At 41.3% G+C, this 16,475-nt stretch overlaps 1 protein-coding gene across 1 annotated transcript in view; it reads right to left on the reverse strand.

Moving 5' to 3' along the window:
* Positions 1-201: 201 nt before the first annotated feature.
* The window catches only part of SYN2 (synapsin II), a 149,851-nt gene continuing 133,577 nt past the window's right edge, over positions 202-16,475 (reverse strand). The window contains exons 11-13 of the mRNA XM_079316783.1: positions 7,731-7,791; positions 3,698-3,959; positions 202-1,298 (exon numbers count right to left, since the gene is read on the reverse strand). Coding sequence (XP_079172909.1) covers positions 1,163-1,298; positions 3,698-3,959; positions 7,731-7,791 — 459 coding nt within the window. The 3' untranslated portion in view covers positions 202-1,162. The remainder of the gene's footprint in view (positions 1,299-3,697; positions 3,960-7,730; positions 7,792-16,475) is intronic.

Here is a 16,475-nt window from a genome sequence, read left to right on the forward strand (position 1 = left end):
ATTGCATGTAATTCATGATAAGATATTCAGAGTGACATGGAAATCGTTTGAAAATGGGTAATCTAGAGATTGCTAACAAGCTTCAGTTTGATTCAGATAACTTCTGTTAAAATCTGCTGCTACTGCCTCAAAGTCTGGGACCAATTCTGTTTGCACAAGTCGGAGAAATATTTTTAAAACACACAAGTCGATAGAAAATGTAAATGCAATTCCTACAATTTGTAGGAGGGTTTTTTTTTATAATGCTGATTCAACAAAGGAATTCATTGTGATAGTTTATTTTCTTACATCTGTAGTTTGTGTCCAAATATTTTATAATCATAAAGCTACTCTCTTTTATATCAGTCAAAATAGACAATATATATTGATGTTGAAACAAGCTTTGTAGAAGACATTTTTTTTAAATCAGGCATGGGACTTTACATTTATTAGGAGATGTTCACAAAAATAAGGGTAACATCATGCATATCCTTTGCAACTAAACCCAGTTATGGTTACAGTTTGGAAATAAATTCTTTAAATAGACATATGGAGATACAGTAGTACATATACACTCTATATATGACATTTAGTGTACTGATAACTCCCAGCAATACATCAGAAGTCCACAACCAGCTGATGGAAGGATTGGATAAGGAGGAAGAAACTGCTTCAATTTCTCACATTGTTTACGTGGCTTGACAAGAGTGTCAGTGTGAATGGCCTCCTGAACCTGGGAGGCAAGAACAAGTCAAGACTATATTTCTGCAGTACAAAACATTTACACACGAAATGCACATGCATTGCAATGCACTGGAAGTGGGCACAGCCAGGAGGCACCCACTCCTCAGTGCTTTATTAACACAATTCTACAAAGGGCTCTCAAATAGGATTATATACTTCAGTCACAGTAAGGCCACAAAATTACAATGGATAAGGACCTCAGAATCAGACATTCTGTGGGAGCAATGGAACCCTTCCTTCTTTTCCAGACGTTTTCAGGTGTTCCTGGATGGGATCTCCCTCACCAAAGTCCTCCTGCTGTTTATTAGTGTTTCTGTAGGTTTAACATATTGCTTGGTACAACAGTGAGCACAGTAGAGAAGGGTACTGGCACAGGGAGAACAAAACCTATGGGACATTCAGGGTGGTGTCAGACTCTAGCAGGTGGACACGAAGCTGGCTAGTCAGAAAACAAGCTGGCAAAGGATTTCCTCAGGTTCCTGATGGTCTCAGCCTTGGCCTCGTCCTCGTTCACGGACGACCTGAAGAAGGAGGACTCTGTGAAGCTGAAGGCGTTGGTCAAGGACTGCGACTTGCTGCAAGACACAAGCACAACGAGTTCTGCATGGTCACGCTGCCCCCCCCTTGCAGCACCTGGGACAGTGATGAGAAGGGGGGAAATTGTCCCTGAGGTTGGATAAAAATGGGCTCTGACCACCAGCAATAGTTGTGCCACACCATCACTTCCCCCTGACTCAAAACTGTTACTTGAGGACAATGTTTCTTTCAAGGAACACACCGGTGTTTTGTTTTCTTTCTACAGATGTGAATTGGATGATGCCAATTAGAACCTTGAGGAAAATGTGGGCCTGGATACTAAATCCAAATCACAACCCAACAGGGATGATTAATAGTTGTGTTTTGGTGAGGCTGCAAACGGTTGTGCACAGAGAATAAATGGATATTTTACACGAATTTGAATCCTAAACTGTAATGTGCTCTCCCTCTGTCTCGATGTATTGAACATTAGATCCTAATAGAGACTTAAAGACATTTTATATCTTTGAAAAAATACCTCAGATTAGATATTTTTTTTCTTTTCTATAGGCAGTGCCTGGCAGTGCTGCTCCATTCCTAGAGCTTTCATGTAACTCCTGTGTAAGTTCCCACAAGCATCAAAAACATTACAAGGTAAGCAAGGAGGAAAATAGCTAAAATTTGAAACTTTAGCTCGTGACTTGTCAGATAAAATAACATCTAAAAAATAGTCCTGAATTGAAATAGAACACATTAATGAGTTATCAGCTTTTTACAAAGACATCCCTACATGAGTAAAATGAGTTACCTGATTTCTTTTTTATCTCAGCACAATGGATTTCAGTTCTGGTTCTGGTAAAACTGAAGCACTTTCCTTATTCAGATTGTCTCAGACTGCTCACGGTTTGCAGCTCCTCTCCTTCTAAACTAATAATGTACAGCAAACAGTGCTGCAGGCGTTTTAGGCTTTTCATAAATTATAGTTGTGCTAATGAGAATAGACTGATAAATGTTTGTTTGTACTCACTGAAAGAGGGAGGGTGGGAAGCAGCACTTGACTTGATTAGTAACACAATAAGTAGCCTAATTAAATATTTATTCACAGATTAATAACATGTACATACAGGTTAGGCAACAGCATGTGGGTGAATACAAAGCATACACATGCAAATAGAGTTAATCCTACAGGCAGGAGATCTGAGCCTTGGTGTGCACCTAAAACTGCTTCTGAAAGTTAGAAAGCTGCTCTTATTATGGATTGTGTCTCAAAAACTTTCATTTCTCCTTTGTTATTTCATTTTAAAGAGGGACTCCTCCATTTGAAGAAGAGAAAAATTAATCTAGATGTGAACAAAAAGCTTAAAGGAGAAAGATGGGAAGCAGTATGTGGCAGAGCTCTCCCATAACTGTTCATAGCTGCTTTTCTTCAAAGTCAGAAGTTAAGTTTCAAACAATAAACCGATTTCCATCTTGCTTTAAAAAGTCCACCTCTCTATTCTCTATCATCTTAAATGGTGGATGAATCAATTTGAGGTTTATGATTAAAAAGCAGAATTAAGAAATGCATTGTCCCAGGGAGGCAAGGGAAACACTGTCCTCCTGGCACAATACTGTCATCCAGCGTGTTTTTGGCACTGAGCTGGGCTCAGGGGAGCACCCAGGGTTGTTTCCCACCAGTGTTAGCACAGGAGTGGGTGGAACAAGAGGATCTGTGTTCCTTGGAGGAAACAAAGCCTCCATGCAGCTCTTTGTACATACCAGACTAAGGAGATGTGTCTGAGATTCTCCTGGCAATGGCTGTGTCAGGGCTGCTGTGCTGGAAAACTGCAAACCTCTGCTGATGCCTCCCTGAGGTTTCTGTTGGCTGAGGGGAATTTTTCCATGTTCCTTACTGGGTGCAGGTAAACCAGTAAGGAACCTTCCAGAAGTGGGACAACCACTTCTTAAAAAATTTTTATTTTGTGCAGCCTTCTTTGGGCAGTGCCAGTACACAACCAAAGGCAGCATAAGGAACCAATTTGGCAGCCACTGTCCGACCTTATCCAGCCTGGACTGTGCCTTTGGAAATGGGATCTGTTGTCTCAGTGACTGCAAGGTTAAAAGTTGAACGAGATAAGACTTCCTCTTGGAGAGCAGGCTGACAGCACACCCAGCCCGTGAGTCAGTGGCACCAAAAGGAGGAAACAAAGACAAGAAAGATGATGCTTTTCAGACCTGGCTGGGGCAGCAATTGCGCAAGGGGCAGACGAAATTTTGTGCGGCGCTTGGGATAGAACCAACACCAGTGGCTCACTCCACTCCATCAACAGGGACTGACCTTTCTGAGCTCTTCAACCTCATTTGAAACTTGGGAAAAACACATTCATTTCCCCCCTGCCTGCCAGACCACTCCCCAAACCCCAGTCCCATGAAAGCTGTGCGGCGAGAGAAGAAGAAGAAGGGATAAAGCGACTCTTACTTAAGCTGCGGATGCGACTGAGGCTTCTGCTGGGGCGCAGGCTGTGGCTCTGGCTGGGGCTGTGGCTGTGGCTCTGCTTCCTTTGATAACCTGGAGCTGGGAGGACCTTGGGCCTGGGGCCGTGGCTGCTGGGTGGTGGGTCCGGGCGGGCGCTGGGGCTGCGAGGCTGCGGGCTTCGCTGCCTGCCCCGTGGGGAACACGCGCTGGGGCTGCAATGGCTCCTGGCTTTGGGATTGCATTCCTTGGGGTTGCACTGGGCCCCCTAGGTTCAGCACAAGAAAAACTTCATCATGTTATCGTTGCAAAGAGGCCTTATTTTAGACTTCACACCCAACACTTTAAAATCATCCTCTGCAATGTGATTAACTCTATATCCGAGGCAAAAGTCTACTGGCATGTGCTTGCATGGAGGCAATAGCACTGGTCACATTCATTAGGAGCTTGTTTGGAGCCCCCATGAATCAGCCTTAAAATTGCTAAATAGCACCCAGCCTATCCCAGGCAACCAAAGCAGTGGAGTTACACCCAGAACAGTTTTGGCCCAAGCCAACAGGAGAGGCTGTGAGGTAACTGAACACAGCAGCAATATCTAATTCAGCAAGACATTCACTATTTTCTATTTGTGTAGTTATTGCAGTTTTCTTCCTCCAAAGTCCTAAAATCATTTCTGTAATATTCCACTTAGATTCACTCTTACAGCAGTAAAACAATCTCATGCTGAAATTTTCTGGCTAGTTGAAAGCATTTTCATAACTTACTGAACCCCTTAGTGAGATATGTCAAGAACATTACAAGAAGCACAAGAAAGTCACTACCAATTCTTTACCAGGAAGGCACTTTACTGGCAAACTACTGTTTGTGTGAAGTGTGAAACTACAAAGTACAGGAGAGACTCAGGCTGTGAAATCCATGGCTGAAAGATGCTACAGCATCATCCAGTGGGGTTTGTTCTGCTTTCTGACTCAAATAATGCTGTGTCAGACATCAGGGCTTGCTGCTTCTATCTCAGCTCCCAGGCCTGACTGGGTTTTGTTGGACTGATGGGTGTTATAACTGAATTTTAATCCTTGCATGCAAAAATGCAGTCAGGACATCTGACCTTAGGGGAGAAAGGATGGGACGATATTCTGAGTGTTTGTTTGTATAATGCTTCACTCAGGATAAGACCTGCTGTAAATATCACAGAACACAACTGAGCCTGACTTTCTGAATATCTGGGAATTTTTAGTCTTGCACAGATATTTAGTGCAAGTAAAACACTTTATCTGCTCAGGTGTCTAAAAGCAAACCTTCACATCTAGATGTATTGCTGAAATACGTTATTTTTTTGTTTTTAAGTTGCTTTCATAGTTAACTTTCCCCTTGCTACATGAATTCCAGTGTGTGTGTGTGAGGACAGCACGTGCTAATGCCTCAGAGAGTTTTAACACAGTTGTAGCAGTGTGTTGTGGTGCAGAAAGATAAATAGCACGTACTGAATGTTAAGGAATGTGCCTTCATTGTTTATTAATTTGAACCACTTTTGTAGGAAATTATTTGAAGGTGATAACATGGTCTTGCAACATCTTAATAAGGAACCTTTTCTTATTAGTCTCCTTTCACTCAATATTGAAAACCAGAAAGGTTTCTTTCCCCCACTTGTACATACAGGCTTGAATGCCAGAAACTTTACACTGAAGACAGATATAACTTTCTTTTATTGCACATTAAGCTGTACAAGAGATTTCACATAAAAGATATACTGCTGTCACATTTCCAGCGTTTGCTCACTTTCTTGCAGCTGGGTTGTACAAAAGGCAACAATCATGAAAGAAACTTTTACCAAAAATAACTCAACAGAACTGAACATTAAGCCTACACTGTAAAACATCTGTTCCCTGTTACCCACAATATTGCACCTAAGCATGCTGACATGCAGAGAGACATCTTGGCTTGTTTCTTGGCTGTGGGATGTAGGAATTGTGTGTGCCCCTGCGAATCCTTCCCAGGGAACAGGCTGGAATCCTGTCTGAGACACCCAGGTCTTACACACACACACACACACACACACACACACAACGCACAAATGTCGTGTGAGAAGCACTTGTGAATACTGGCACTACTCCATGCAAAAAATACCAACTGCTTGAAAGGAAAATCAGTCATCAGATTCAGTTCTCCACCCCAGGGCAGTGTGGTTTGTTCTCTTTTAGGGTGTCTGGAGGAAAGGATTTGTGAACCTGATTTCTAGGTGGAATTTCCTTGATATAGAACAAAATAGCCAATGCCATCGTTGGAATGATCACTGACCCAGACAAATGCTGATCACTAAAGCAAAATATTCATGTAATTTACTGATAGGTAGTAAACAGTAGCACTTACCACAAACATTTAAATAGCTAATAATGCATACCTTAATTCTCATCTCACCAGCCAGCTCGTACAAATAAAAGAAACACTAAGAATGATGAGACTTACTGATAACTTTTTCCAGTGTTTGTAGGGAAAACAGACATAGAACATCAGGCTGTTTTCCCTTTAAACATAATTGTTTGCACTAAACTAATGGCCACTACTCATCTTTGTACATATTCAAGATGAAAATTATAGTTTTGTGGCTCACTTGCAACTCAGCTTTCTGGTATGCCAGCAGTGTGCAGCTTGTGATTCTGGGCTAGATTTCCCCCAACAGATTAACTGCCTGCCTGTGGAGCTCCCATAGCATTGCATTAGAAATCACCTGTGCAAAAATCACAAAGAATTTACCTACAGCAAATCTAGAAGTTGTCAGGCACCTCAAGTCCTTCTGCATGTTTGATGTCAAGCAGTTCTTAGAAACCCTATTTATGTGGATAACGCTGGGGCTGGATTTTCTTTACAGCTCTCTGGATGCTTGGAGGTGTAAAATAGGAGACCTGAGTTGATGAAGAAAACCACTGACGTTTTTCTGTCTTGCATTTTCTAACCCAGGGTCCTCAGCTGGTTAAAGGTACCTTGGTCTGCTATCCCCTCACTTCTCAGTATTTGCAATGAAATGAGCTCTTACAGGAAGTTTAACAGTCCTTGAGGTACTTCTCACCAAATTACCTGGGATTTAAATCTTAGGTAAGTATAAGATTTTTTGAAAGTATTTGCATTAGTTTTCATTAAAAATCTCCATAGATTACTAATTCAGAATGACAACAAAAGGAACTACTTAATTGAAATAGGATACATTAAATACTCACACTTTCACTGAGATATTGCACATAGGTGGCCCATTTACATAGCTTTGTAGCTAATAATTTAATGCAGAATTACTAAAAATATGAATACCAGTATGTAAAATAGAAGATATTTTAAATATTCCTTGGGAAGAACTGTATTTTATGGAGTCACCAAAATAGCAGACTTCCACTCGCATATAAGTAAAACTCAAGGGTTAATAAACTTTATAAAATTATAAATAAAAAGCCTCACTAGCAAATCCTAATCTAGACTTTTAAAAATATATCTGGATCACCTACCTATTGGTCATGCACACGCACAGAAAAATAAAGGCTATGAGTACAGTGTGCACACACTCACAGAGTAAGCAAAGGGACCTTGCACCTCGGGGGGGTTGTACTGAACAATACCAAATACTCCAAAAATACTGTCTAACCATCCAGGATGTACAGTGGCACTGGGCTCTAGAGAGAGGCACATTCTTTGTACACTGTTGACAGCAGCCCTGCAATCACAAGTTTTACAGAGGAAGGTTGGAAAGCGTTACACGCACAGACAGGAACAAGGAAACAACCAGACGGGAGAGTTGACACTGCATAGAAAAAACACAGTCCAGGTCAGCACTGAAACAATGGCAAATTGAACAAAACTGGGATGCTTGCATTAAGATTGTTTGTTTCTTTGCTTTCAATTTGGTTCTTATTTTTGTTTTTGTTTGTTTTTTATTTTTTTTTTCACTCTCCATTTTTGCTTTAACCCTCTCTTTTGGTCTCAGTTATCTAAGTAGCCTGGACTTGTTTTGGTCCTACTGCAACGCCATTACAGTCGAGAATGTACTGTAAACAACCTTGAGGTGGTGGTCGCTGAGGTGGGATTTTGTTTGGCTCTGGCTCCTTTAGTGATCCACTCTGGAAAATACATTTGAAAACAGAAAAGAAAAAAAAAAATAAAATTAGAGTAGCTCGGTTCCAATTTTCCACTAATTTGTCTTTATTTTCATTAGAAAACTCTTTATTGGTGGGGCTGAAGATATACTTTAGATTTATTCCAGATACCATTTTTTTAATTTAGTTGCTGCCTGACATGATATATGAATCCTGGGCTAGTCCAAGGCCGAGCTCTTATAAAAACTGTTTTCCCTTTGCAGCATGTGATCAGGATGCAGGGAGTGCCTTCCCAACCTTACCTCCATTTGGGGAAGGACTTTATCCTCAGGTCCCAGCACCAGGAACTATTTCTTTGTACCTCAATGCTTCTGCTCTCTTTTTTTAAAATTTTTTTTTTAAGGACAGACTGAATAGGAAATGGATTTCAACAGATACCTTTGTGTAAGTTAAGAAATAATTTATTTTAAACTATGTTCACTTGTATCCAGAAGCATTTGCACAGCAGGAGTTTTGAGTTTTGCCAGTGATAGTTTCATTTTGATTTGCTGGCTGTGAGTGGGGAGGGTGGTGGGCTGCTCCAGCTTCACTGTTTTGCTAAGCAAAATGAAAGAAGAAAGCAAAAAACCACAGACAAATAATAAAAGTAATTGAAATGACTTCATGCTTCTCCATCTGATATGTTATTAGAAACACATGGAATACTTCACTTTTCAAAACAGGAGGTTTATTTGGCAGCATCCTTTTCACATGGATACTTGTGAAAGGAAAAAGATGGGCCTGAACCAAAACCCTGGAGCAGAGCACCCTCTGGGAACAGGAGTATTTGGATCCAAAATTTGTCTTAGGCCCATCTCTAATATTTTGAAACGTGAAAGATGTTAAATCATTGGATGTAATAAATTAGGATTTTTTAAGGATCCAGAAATCAAATTGCCATCTGTCAAGAGGAAAAAAACACAGAATTTATTAAAGAGCAAATGCAAAATCAATTAAACATGTTTCTTGCAGAGTTTACTGGGTTTTTTTTCTGATAGATTTGTATTTGATCTCACTCCTAGTGCTTTATTTACAGAATAAATCTTGCTCCTAGTGCTCTGAATTCCTGCCCAGCAATGCAGCAGTTGAGTTCCAAATGGCACAACAACCCTCCAGTGCATGCAGCTGCTGCAAGTTTGCTGTGTCTGCTTTAGCTGCAGAAATAAAAGGACACAGGGCTGCTCTGAAACTCTCATTATTCAGCATTACCAACCTGCAGGAGACCAAGTGAGGAGTAAAAATGATCCACACAAACTCTGCTCCTTGATTTACCTGACCCAGTTACACAGTTCCTGGTGAGCATCACTAAAGGGGTGAGGATATGTAGAAAAGAAGAACATTTTAAAAGGAAGACAAAGCTACTAGAAAATGCCACAGTTCCTTAGTGGGTTGGAGCCCTCCCTGTGTGTTTCCCTCCTTGCTCTGATTTTCAAAGGCTCGTGCAGGAGCTGCTTTCACTGGGCAGGTGCAGCACCTGCAGTGTTTGTGGTAACCACTGTGGATATCCTGCTCCCTGCACCACTGCATTTGCACCAGGAGCTCCCTGCAGACCAGGGCAACTAGCCCAGAAGGGAAAGTGGAACAGCAGCCCTGGAGGAGCAGCTCCTGCCCTGTCCCAGAGCTGGGAAGCTCCTGGGATGCTCCTGGGGCAGTGGGACCTGCACAGAGCTCTGGCAGGGAAACCACCAAGACTGGGGTTTCCAGAACTCCAAGAGTTTTCTTCTGGGCAATGTGACTTGGTTAGAAAGCACACACCATATTTTTTAATTGTAATTATCATGATTAGCACGTGCTGAGCTCCCTGCCCCTCCCAAGGGCCACAGCCTGACCTGGGGCTCTTTGCAGTGGCACAGGGTGCCCAGGGAGGATATGGGTGTTATCCTTTCCCCACTAAAACAAAAGTCTTGGTAGGTAAAACTGGTGTTTTATTTAGGAACACAGTTAGCAGTTAGATTCACATCCACTTTAATGTCAGAACATCTGCAGAGCCCCTGTCTGCCCCGTGCCTGAGGCTGGAGCAGACCTGCCTCTGGTTCTTGCACTGCAGTGTCGCAGCCTTTATCACACAACTGCACTGCCTTGACACAGCACCAGCCCTTACACAATCTGCATATCTCTCATCTCACCAAGAAATTATTTTATCCTAAATGAAGCTTTCAATAAACATGATAGGAGCTCACTAATCCTTCCCTCAGCTCCCCTGAGAGGTGAGAGCCTCGTGCATTTTCTCTTGAAGGTGTATTTCCCTCTCTGCAGTCACTGACTGCAGCTGTCCTGATTTACCACCCACACATCCTTTTTTTCTATTATTTTTTTTTTCACCAGATATCACCTGGTGCTTCCAGGAACCTCACCCACACTCCAGGCCAATCACATGGGTATATTACTTTGGCTAATTAGCCAACCCACCCAGGCTGACCCAAAAAGTCTAATTAGCATTACATTCCTAATTGAGAAATCTTACTCATGGTTTTTCAATAGTAATCCAGCCCTTTTCAAGAGTCTTTCTTTCAGACAGTCAGAAACCTTGATACTTGATATTAAAGGCAGGCTTTGAACCAGCCTTGTTTGCTGCCCTGAGCCAAGACCTTTAATAAAATCCAGGCTCCTTCTAAAACACCAGTTGGCAAATGAACTGCAGACTTCTCACCTCTGCAAGGTGCTGCCAGAGCAGTTTTGTGGGAGCTCCTCTCTGAGCAGAGGTGCTGGACCAGACCTGTTCTGCAGATGGATTCATCCCTCTTTTCTGTTCTCCTTTGCTGCCCAGCCTAGAAGTTCACCCTCCTACCACCTTTCTGGAGTACAAACATGTTTTCCTGTGCTGCAGCTCTGCTCTGCAAACGTGCTGGGGTCAAACACTGTAGGGATCAAGGGTTAAATGCAGGATTTTATCATGGAAATGGCCCTGCACAGGTCCTTGTTTGGATGCTCAGGGCTAAAGAGCAGAATCAGTGCTACAGGAGTGTGCTTGGGATGGTTTAGGGCAGAATCAGTGCTACAGGAGTGTGCTTGGGATGGTTTGGGATCACCTGAGTGAGATGTGGTGGCTGATGGCAGGAGGAGCCCCTTTGGTTTTCATTTTGAGGAACACAATTTTCACATCCCACCCAAATTCCCAAGGGGAAGGGGATGCTGGTGTTGACAGGAGCATTCTGTAGGGCTGCCTAAAGGAGCTGTCCTGCTCAAAGGGGTTTGCTGTTTATATAACTGCCCCCAAAAAGTCCAGCTTCACTTGGAGAAGCCTCCAAGCCACGTGAATGCTGCAAATCCACTGCAGGGATTTCTCAGCTCTGGGTAGAACAAGTGAGGATTTGGCTGCATAATGACCTTTAGGAATATTGGCTAATTACAGCCAGAGCACAAACCCCACTACTTATCTAGAATATAAATGTCTCTAGATGTCCCTGTGGCACTTCCTTCCTTTCCACACTTATCTGAAACTGTCTCCTTACAGTTTTAGGGGTAGAACTGGCAGAAAAAGCTGTTTATTCTTCAAATAAAGTTGTATTAAAATTTGATCATGGCATCACTTCTTTTTCTACCTCTATATAAATGTAGATTGGACTCATAGACACTTGAATTTGGAACAGTCTGAAGAATGTTGAAATGGGTGGGAGCAAAAGCAGCAACTTGGCAGGGAAATAGCCCTTGGGCAAAAGAGATGCTAAACAGAGTCCCAGCAAAAATTGATTTTGATTTGGCTGAGGTTGAAGACTGTGAACTGGAGTTGGAGCACGTAGAGTTGTTTTTGGGTCTCGTTTGGTTTTCTTTGTAATGCAAGGACAGGAGCTTTTCATAGGTATTTCAATATTTGAGGGGAAAGCCATGTTTTTCAGGTCAAGGAGGAGAGGGATCAATTGAGAGTTGCCAAAATACGAGCTGAGTTAGAGCTCATAAAGGAACAGGAATAAATAGTAAAACACTTAAGTGACAGGAGAACTAAGAAAAAGTGTGATTGCTAAGGAGAGGGGTCATTGAGAGAGTTTAAAGGAGATTGAATAGTAAATGAATTTTTGAAGTGTTATAGATTATGATAAGCACAGGAGCAAGGGCAAGATGGCAGGTGGGATAAAAGCTAAAAATGAGATGCAGGTAAAAAACGAAACATTCCTCATCTCAGAAATAAAAACCAGCTGACTCATGAAATAAAGAATTCCATACCAGATCTCTCTAAAAACTGGGAATGGCCAAGTTACACTGGAGAAGATAAAGCACCAATTAATATTACATTGAGGGTAAGGAAGTGGCTTCTGAGGAAAAAAGCAGTTATTGAACAAAAAATACTGGGAAGAACATGAGTGAGATGCAGAACTTAAGCAGATTATAAATTGATTAAGTTGGCACAAAAAAATAGGTGTGTACTACTAAAACCTGTAGATGATACAGAGCTGGAAGACTGTGGGGCCACAATATCCTAAAGAAAGAATTAAATTGATCAGTGGAGTTAAAAAAGAATAAAATAAGAAATTTTGGGGTAATGACATAAATTTGTCACAAAAGCAGAGCTCACTCACTAAATGAAATCTAATGGGAAAGATTTGTGCATTGAAAACCAAAAAATTTCATCACAACTCAGTGCAGCCTTTGGAAGAACCTACCTGCTTAGTTCAGTAAAATAAAGGGGTTTTATGAAGAGAAACTGGGGGCAGAAACCAAGCCAAAGGACAATGCAAAGCAAGAGGAAATGAATAAACTGAATAAAACTGGGCTGCAAATAGGCCCATGCTGTATAATTCAGCAAAGCAGTGAAATCCTGAAGTGGAGCATCCAAAACCACAAAACTTTTCAGTGACTTGCTGCTTCCTGCTCATCCCTTCAGTGTGCAGTGAGTGTGGCTGGGGTTTTCCTGGCTTTTCTCAGACCAGGTGAATTTTTCAGTTGACTCTGGCTCAGGTGATGCATCTGCCCCCTTGTGTGGCACTGAACAGGAGTTTAAAATTTTGCTTTAAAAAAAAAAAAAAAAAATTAAGATCATTCTAATTTTGATTTTACAGACTGTTTTCCATTGCTAGATAATGAATTACTTCCTGGACAACAGCTTTTCACACACTGTCTTAAAATTCATAAAATCATAGAATGCTTTGGGTTGGAAGGGACTTTAAAAATAATTTTTTTGCAGCTGCAGCTGGGCAGGGGTGCTGCCAGCAGACAGGTGGAAGGTGAGCACTCAGGGAAGATGAGAATCCCAGCAGGAGCTCAGAGCTGCTCTCATGGACACTCCAGTGTTTTCCCTGAGATACTGAACTCCCACTGTCCATTCCAGCCCTGTTTTCTGTTATTCTGCTGTGCAAAAAAAACCCCCACCTCTCAGTTTGATGAGGTTTCTAGAGAAGCAGGATCTCAATTTATCAGGGACAACAAATTTCTGAAGTTCCATCAGTTATCAGAATTTTCAGCTTCCTTCCACAGCCAGGCAATAATTTCAATGCAAGTGATCCTTGTGTGAACAGGAGCTTGAAATTTGCAGAATTTCCATCATTACTGATCCTTTCAGAGCTGAAGTTCATCCTGGCAAACCAGAGAGCCCAGAAAACAGATGGTGGAGCAGCCTCAAGCCCAGTGTGAGAACCCCAGTTTTGTGTTTTTACGGTCACAGAGCCATGGGGTGGGAGAGGGCACAGAAAGGAGGCACTGGGAGAGACACCTGAGCCCTGCCCAAATAAAAGTGAATTTCAGAGCTCTGGTAAGAGCCAAACACAACCATCCCCAGCTTCTCCTCCTGCTGCCCTCAGCCACCCACAGGAGCTCTGGGGGCTGCTCTGAGCTCTGAAAAACTCTGTTAAAAGCTGAAAGACCCTGGAGGGGATTTTGAAGCAGCTGAAGAGAAGTTTGCTCTGCTGGCAGCTCCAGAAATCCATCCCCACATTCCAAAGTTGGAAGTGTGTCTGTGTGTGAGGTTCCTTTCTTTTTTTTTATTTCCTATGGACAAATGAAGAATAGTTGAAAAGAGCTGCTCTGGGTCTGGATTCTTCCATAATTTCTCTTGGTTCTTCTCCTGTTTAAAGATTTTGACACACATTTAGCACATGGTCCTTATTGAAAATAAACCCTGGCAGGGATTTCTGGGGAGAGGGGCAGGATTCCTGCAAGCTGCACATGAATAAAAAAAAAAAAGGTAGAGAGGAAACACCCATCATGGTGGGAAAAAGAATGGAGACCAAGGAAAAGCCTCCAAAACAAAGATATTTCTGTTAGGTTCAGCTTAAATGAACAAGATCAGAGAGTAAAAATGGATGGAAAGAAGATAAAATAATCAAAGGATGTTATATATGATAAAAGACAAAACAGAGAGGTGCAGCCTGGGCTCTCCTGTCCTGTTTGTGTCTGTGGCAGCTTTTCCCTGCTCTGTAACCACAGGATCTCTGCTTCCCTTGCTCTGATTTGGGAAAGGATGGGGCTTGCTCTGGAATGGAATGAGGAAAATTTTTGCAGTTTCCAAAAAATGCCAGTGGGACCAAAAAAAAGCTGCTTCTCACAGAAGTCTACCAAGGACAGACAGGCCACTCCATGGTGGTGGGCTCAGGATTGCTTTAAACCCCAAATATTTCCTTTCTTCTTGAGGGGAGGGACCTTGGAGTGTCAGAATTCCCAATACCACCTGCAGACAGAGATCAGCATCTGGCAGGAGGTAATAAAAAGTTAGGAAAAACATTATTTTGTTGTGTGAATGAAGACAAAAATAGAATATTAATGCTATCAAGGGAAATGTGGAAAAGTATCTATTAAGTATAATGCTTGGGGTTTTTTTCAGTTTTACCAGCACTTTGTGGCTTTCTGAATTTAAAAATCAGCACTGAGGCTGAAGCAGTGGATCCTACAGAAAACAGAGAATATCCAAATCCCCAGGGCCTGAAGCCTGGGCCTGTCAGGGGCTTTTTCCTTTGGGATTCTCTTCTAAAATGTATTTTGTGAATAAATTTTTATCTCACCAAGCTTTTGTTGGCTTTTCTGCAGAAATCATTTCTTTTTCCAGTTAATCTGCTGGTGATACACATGCAGTATAGAGTACTCAGAAATTAAAAAAAAAATTAAAAAATCAGAGTATGCCCAGAAAACTTTATTTAATTTGGACAAATTTCTGTTGATGTCAGTAGAAATTTTGAGCAAATAACCCTAAACCTTTAATCTATGACCTTCAGTATATTCTATAATCCAAAAGCCATCAGGAGGGCACCCTTTTTATTTTGTGGCACATTGAACCAAGCTGAGCAGGAGAATTGTCAATAATTATCAGCAATTATTGACCATTATCAGCGTTTTGATTAAATCACCCTCCTTTTATGGATAGATTCATGAATAAAACCCAGAGTGTTTGTACAGATTCATCCCCAGTTATTCACCTCTGCTCAGGGGGAGACTCAAAAGACTCTGAGCAGCTCCTGTGCCTCCCTGGGCTCTCACTCCATCTGCTGGTGCAGGAGCTAAGCAAGGATTTGAAACCAATTATTTTCACTTTCACCATCACTTTGCCAGTAAAATTCCTGCTCAGTTATTTATATGTTGTGTCCTTATAGATATTAAAGGTTTTAGGGTTTATTTTCCGGGGTGAACTTTGTGTTTGTGGTATGTTGCAATACCTGCACGTGGAGTTCAAATGTTTAAAATGAACCAAACTTTGTTGATTTTCATGTTTTAAATGCATGACCATCCCTTATCCAGCAGTTCTGCCTCTGCTGGGGCCTCTGCCCCTCACATGCAGAACCTGCCCTGAGCAGGGGTTGTGTTCAAAGGTGGGCAAAACCACCTCAGTGGAGGAAAAAAATGAACCCCATCATTTTATAGATGTGATAAATAAATTTTACTGGATGAAATGCAGCCTTTTACAAGGATGTGGTGAGCTCAGGCTTCCACTTGTTTATTTTCCCTGCTTTTCTTAATTCCCTGTGTTTATATTGGGATCTGAAAGAGTAACAGCTGTTCTTATATTTTCACTGACATAAAAACTAAGAGTTTAAAATCCCCTTTTGATTAAAATAAGCACACACAGATAAACATTGCATGTATATAACTATATATATATACATACAGTTATATGTGTGCACATTAAAGTAGCCTATTAAAATATATTCCATATTAAAATAATAATATTAAAAAGAAAGAAATGCATTACAATAACATGATGAAAAATTTTCGAGTGTGGAGCATTTCTGATTTGTAAAATACATAGAAAAACAGATCTTGAATGTGATGCAACTTATGTAATAGGATATAGTGCCCTGTAATAATAAATAATAGATAAATCCCCAAGTCACTTATTCCAGAAGAGAAGCCACAAGGTGTCGCTGGGATGCAAATAACCAAAATACTGCAGTAAGGGGCAGCACCTCCAGCAAAAATGACAGTTTTCAGAATGGTTTTTGAATTAAACAACCCTTGGACTGTGTTGCATTTCAGCTTATGTGATTTCTGCGCAATATTTTTCCCTGCTCTTTGTGAGTTTTGATGCCAATGGTTTAGATTCTCTAGCAATATATTTAGGAAGGCATCCATAAGAACACTGTAAGTATTTTAATAAGAAATGTAATTTATCTTACCAAGGACTATGATTTAAAAGGAGTTTTATGGGCAGTCACTAATTGCTGAATTCTTCATTTCCCAATTAATCCAGGAGGGGATTCTTCCCAATTAAATGTGTTCCCTTTAGCTAAGATCAAGCCAAACAACTGCAT

This window comes from Erithacus rubecula (genome assembly GCF_903797595.1).
Source record: "Erithacus rubecula genome assembly, chromosome: 13".
Lineage (NCBI taxonomy): Eukaryota > Metazoa > Chordata > Aves > Passeriformes > Muscicapidae > Erithacus > Erithacus rubecula.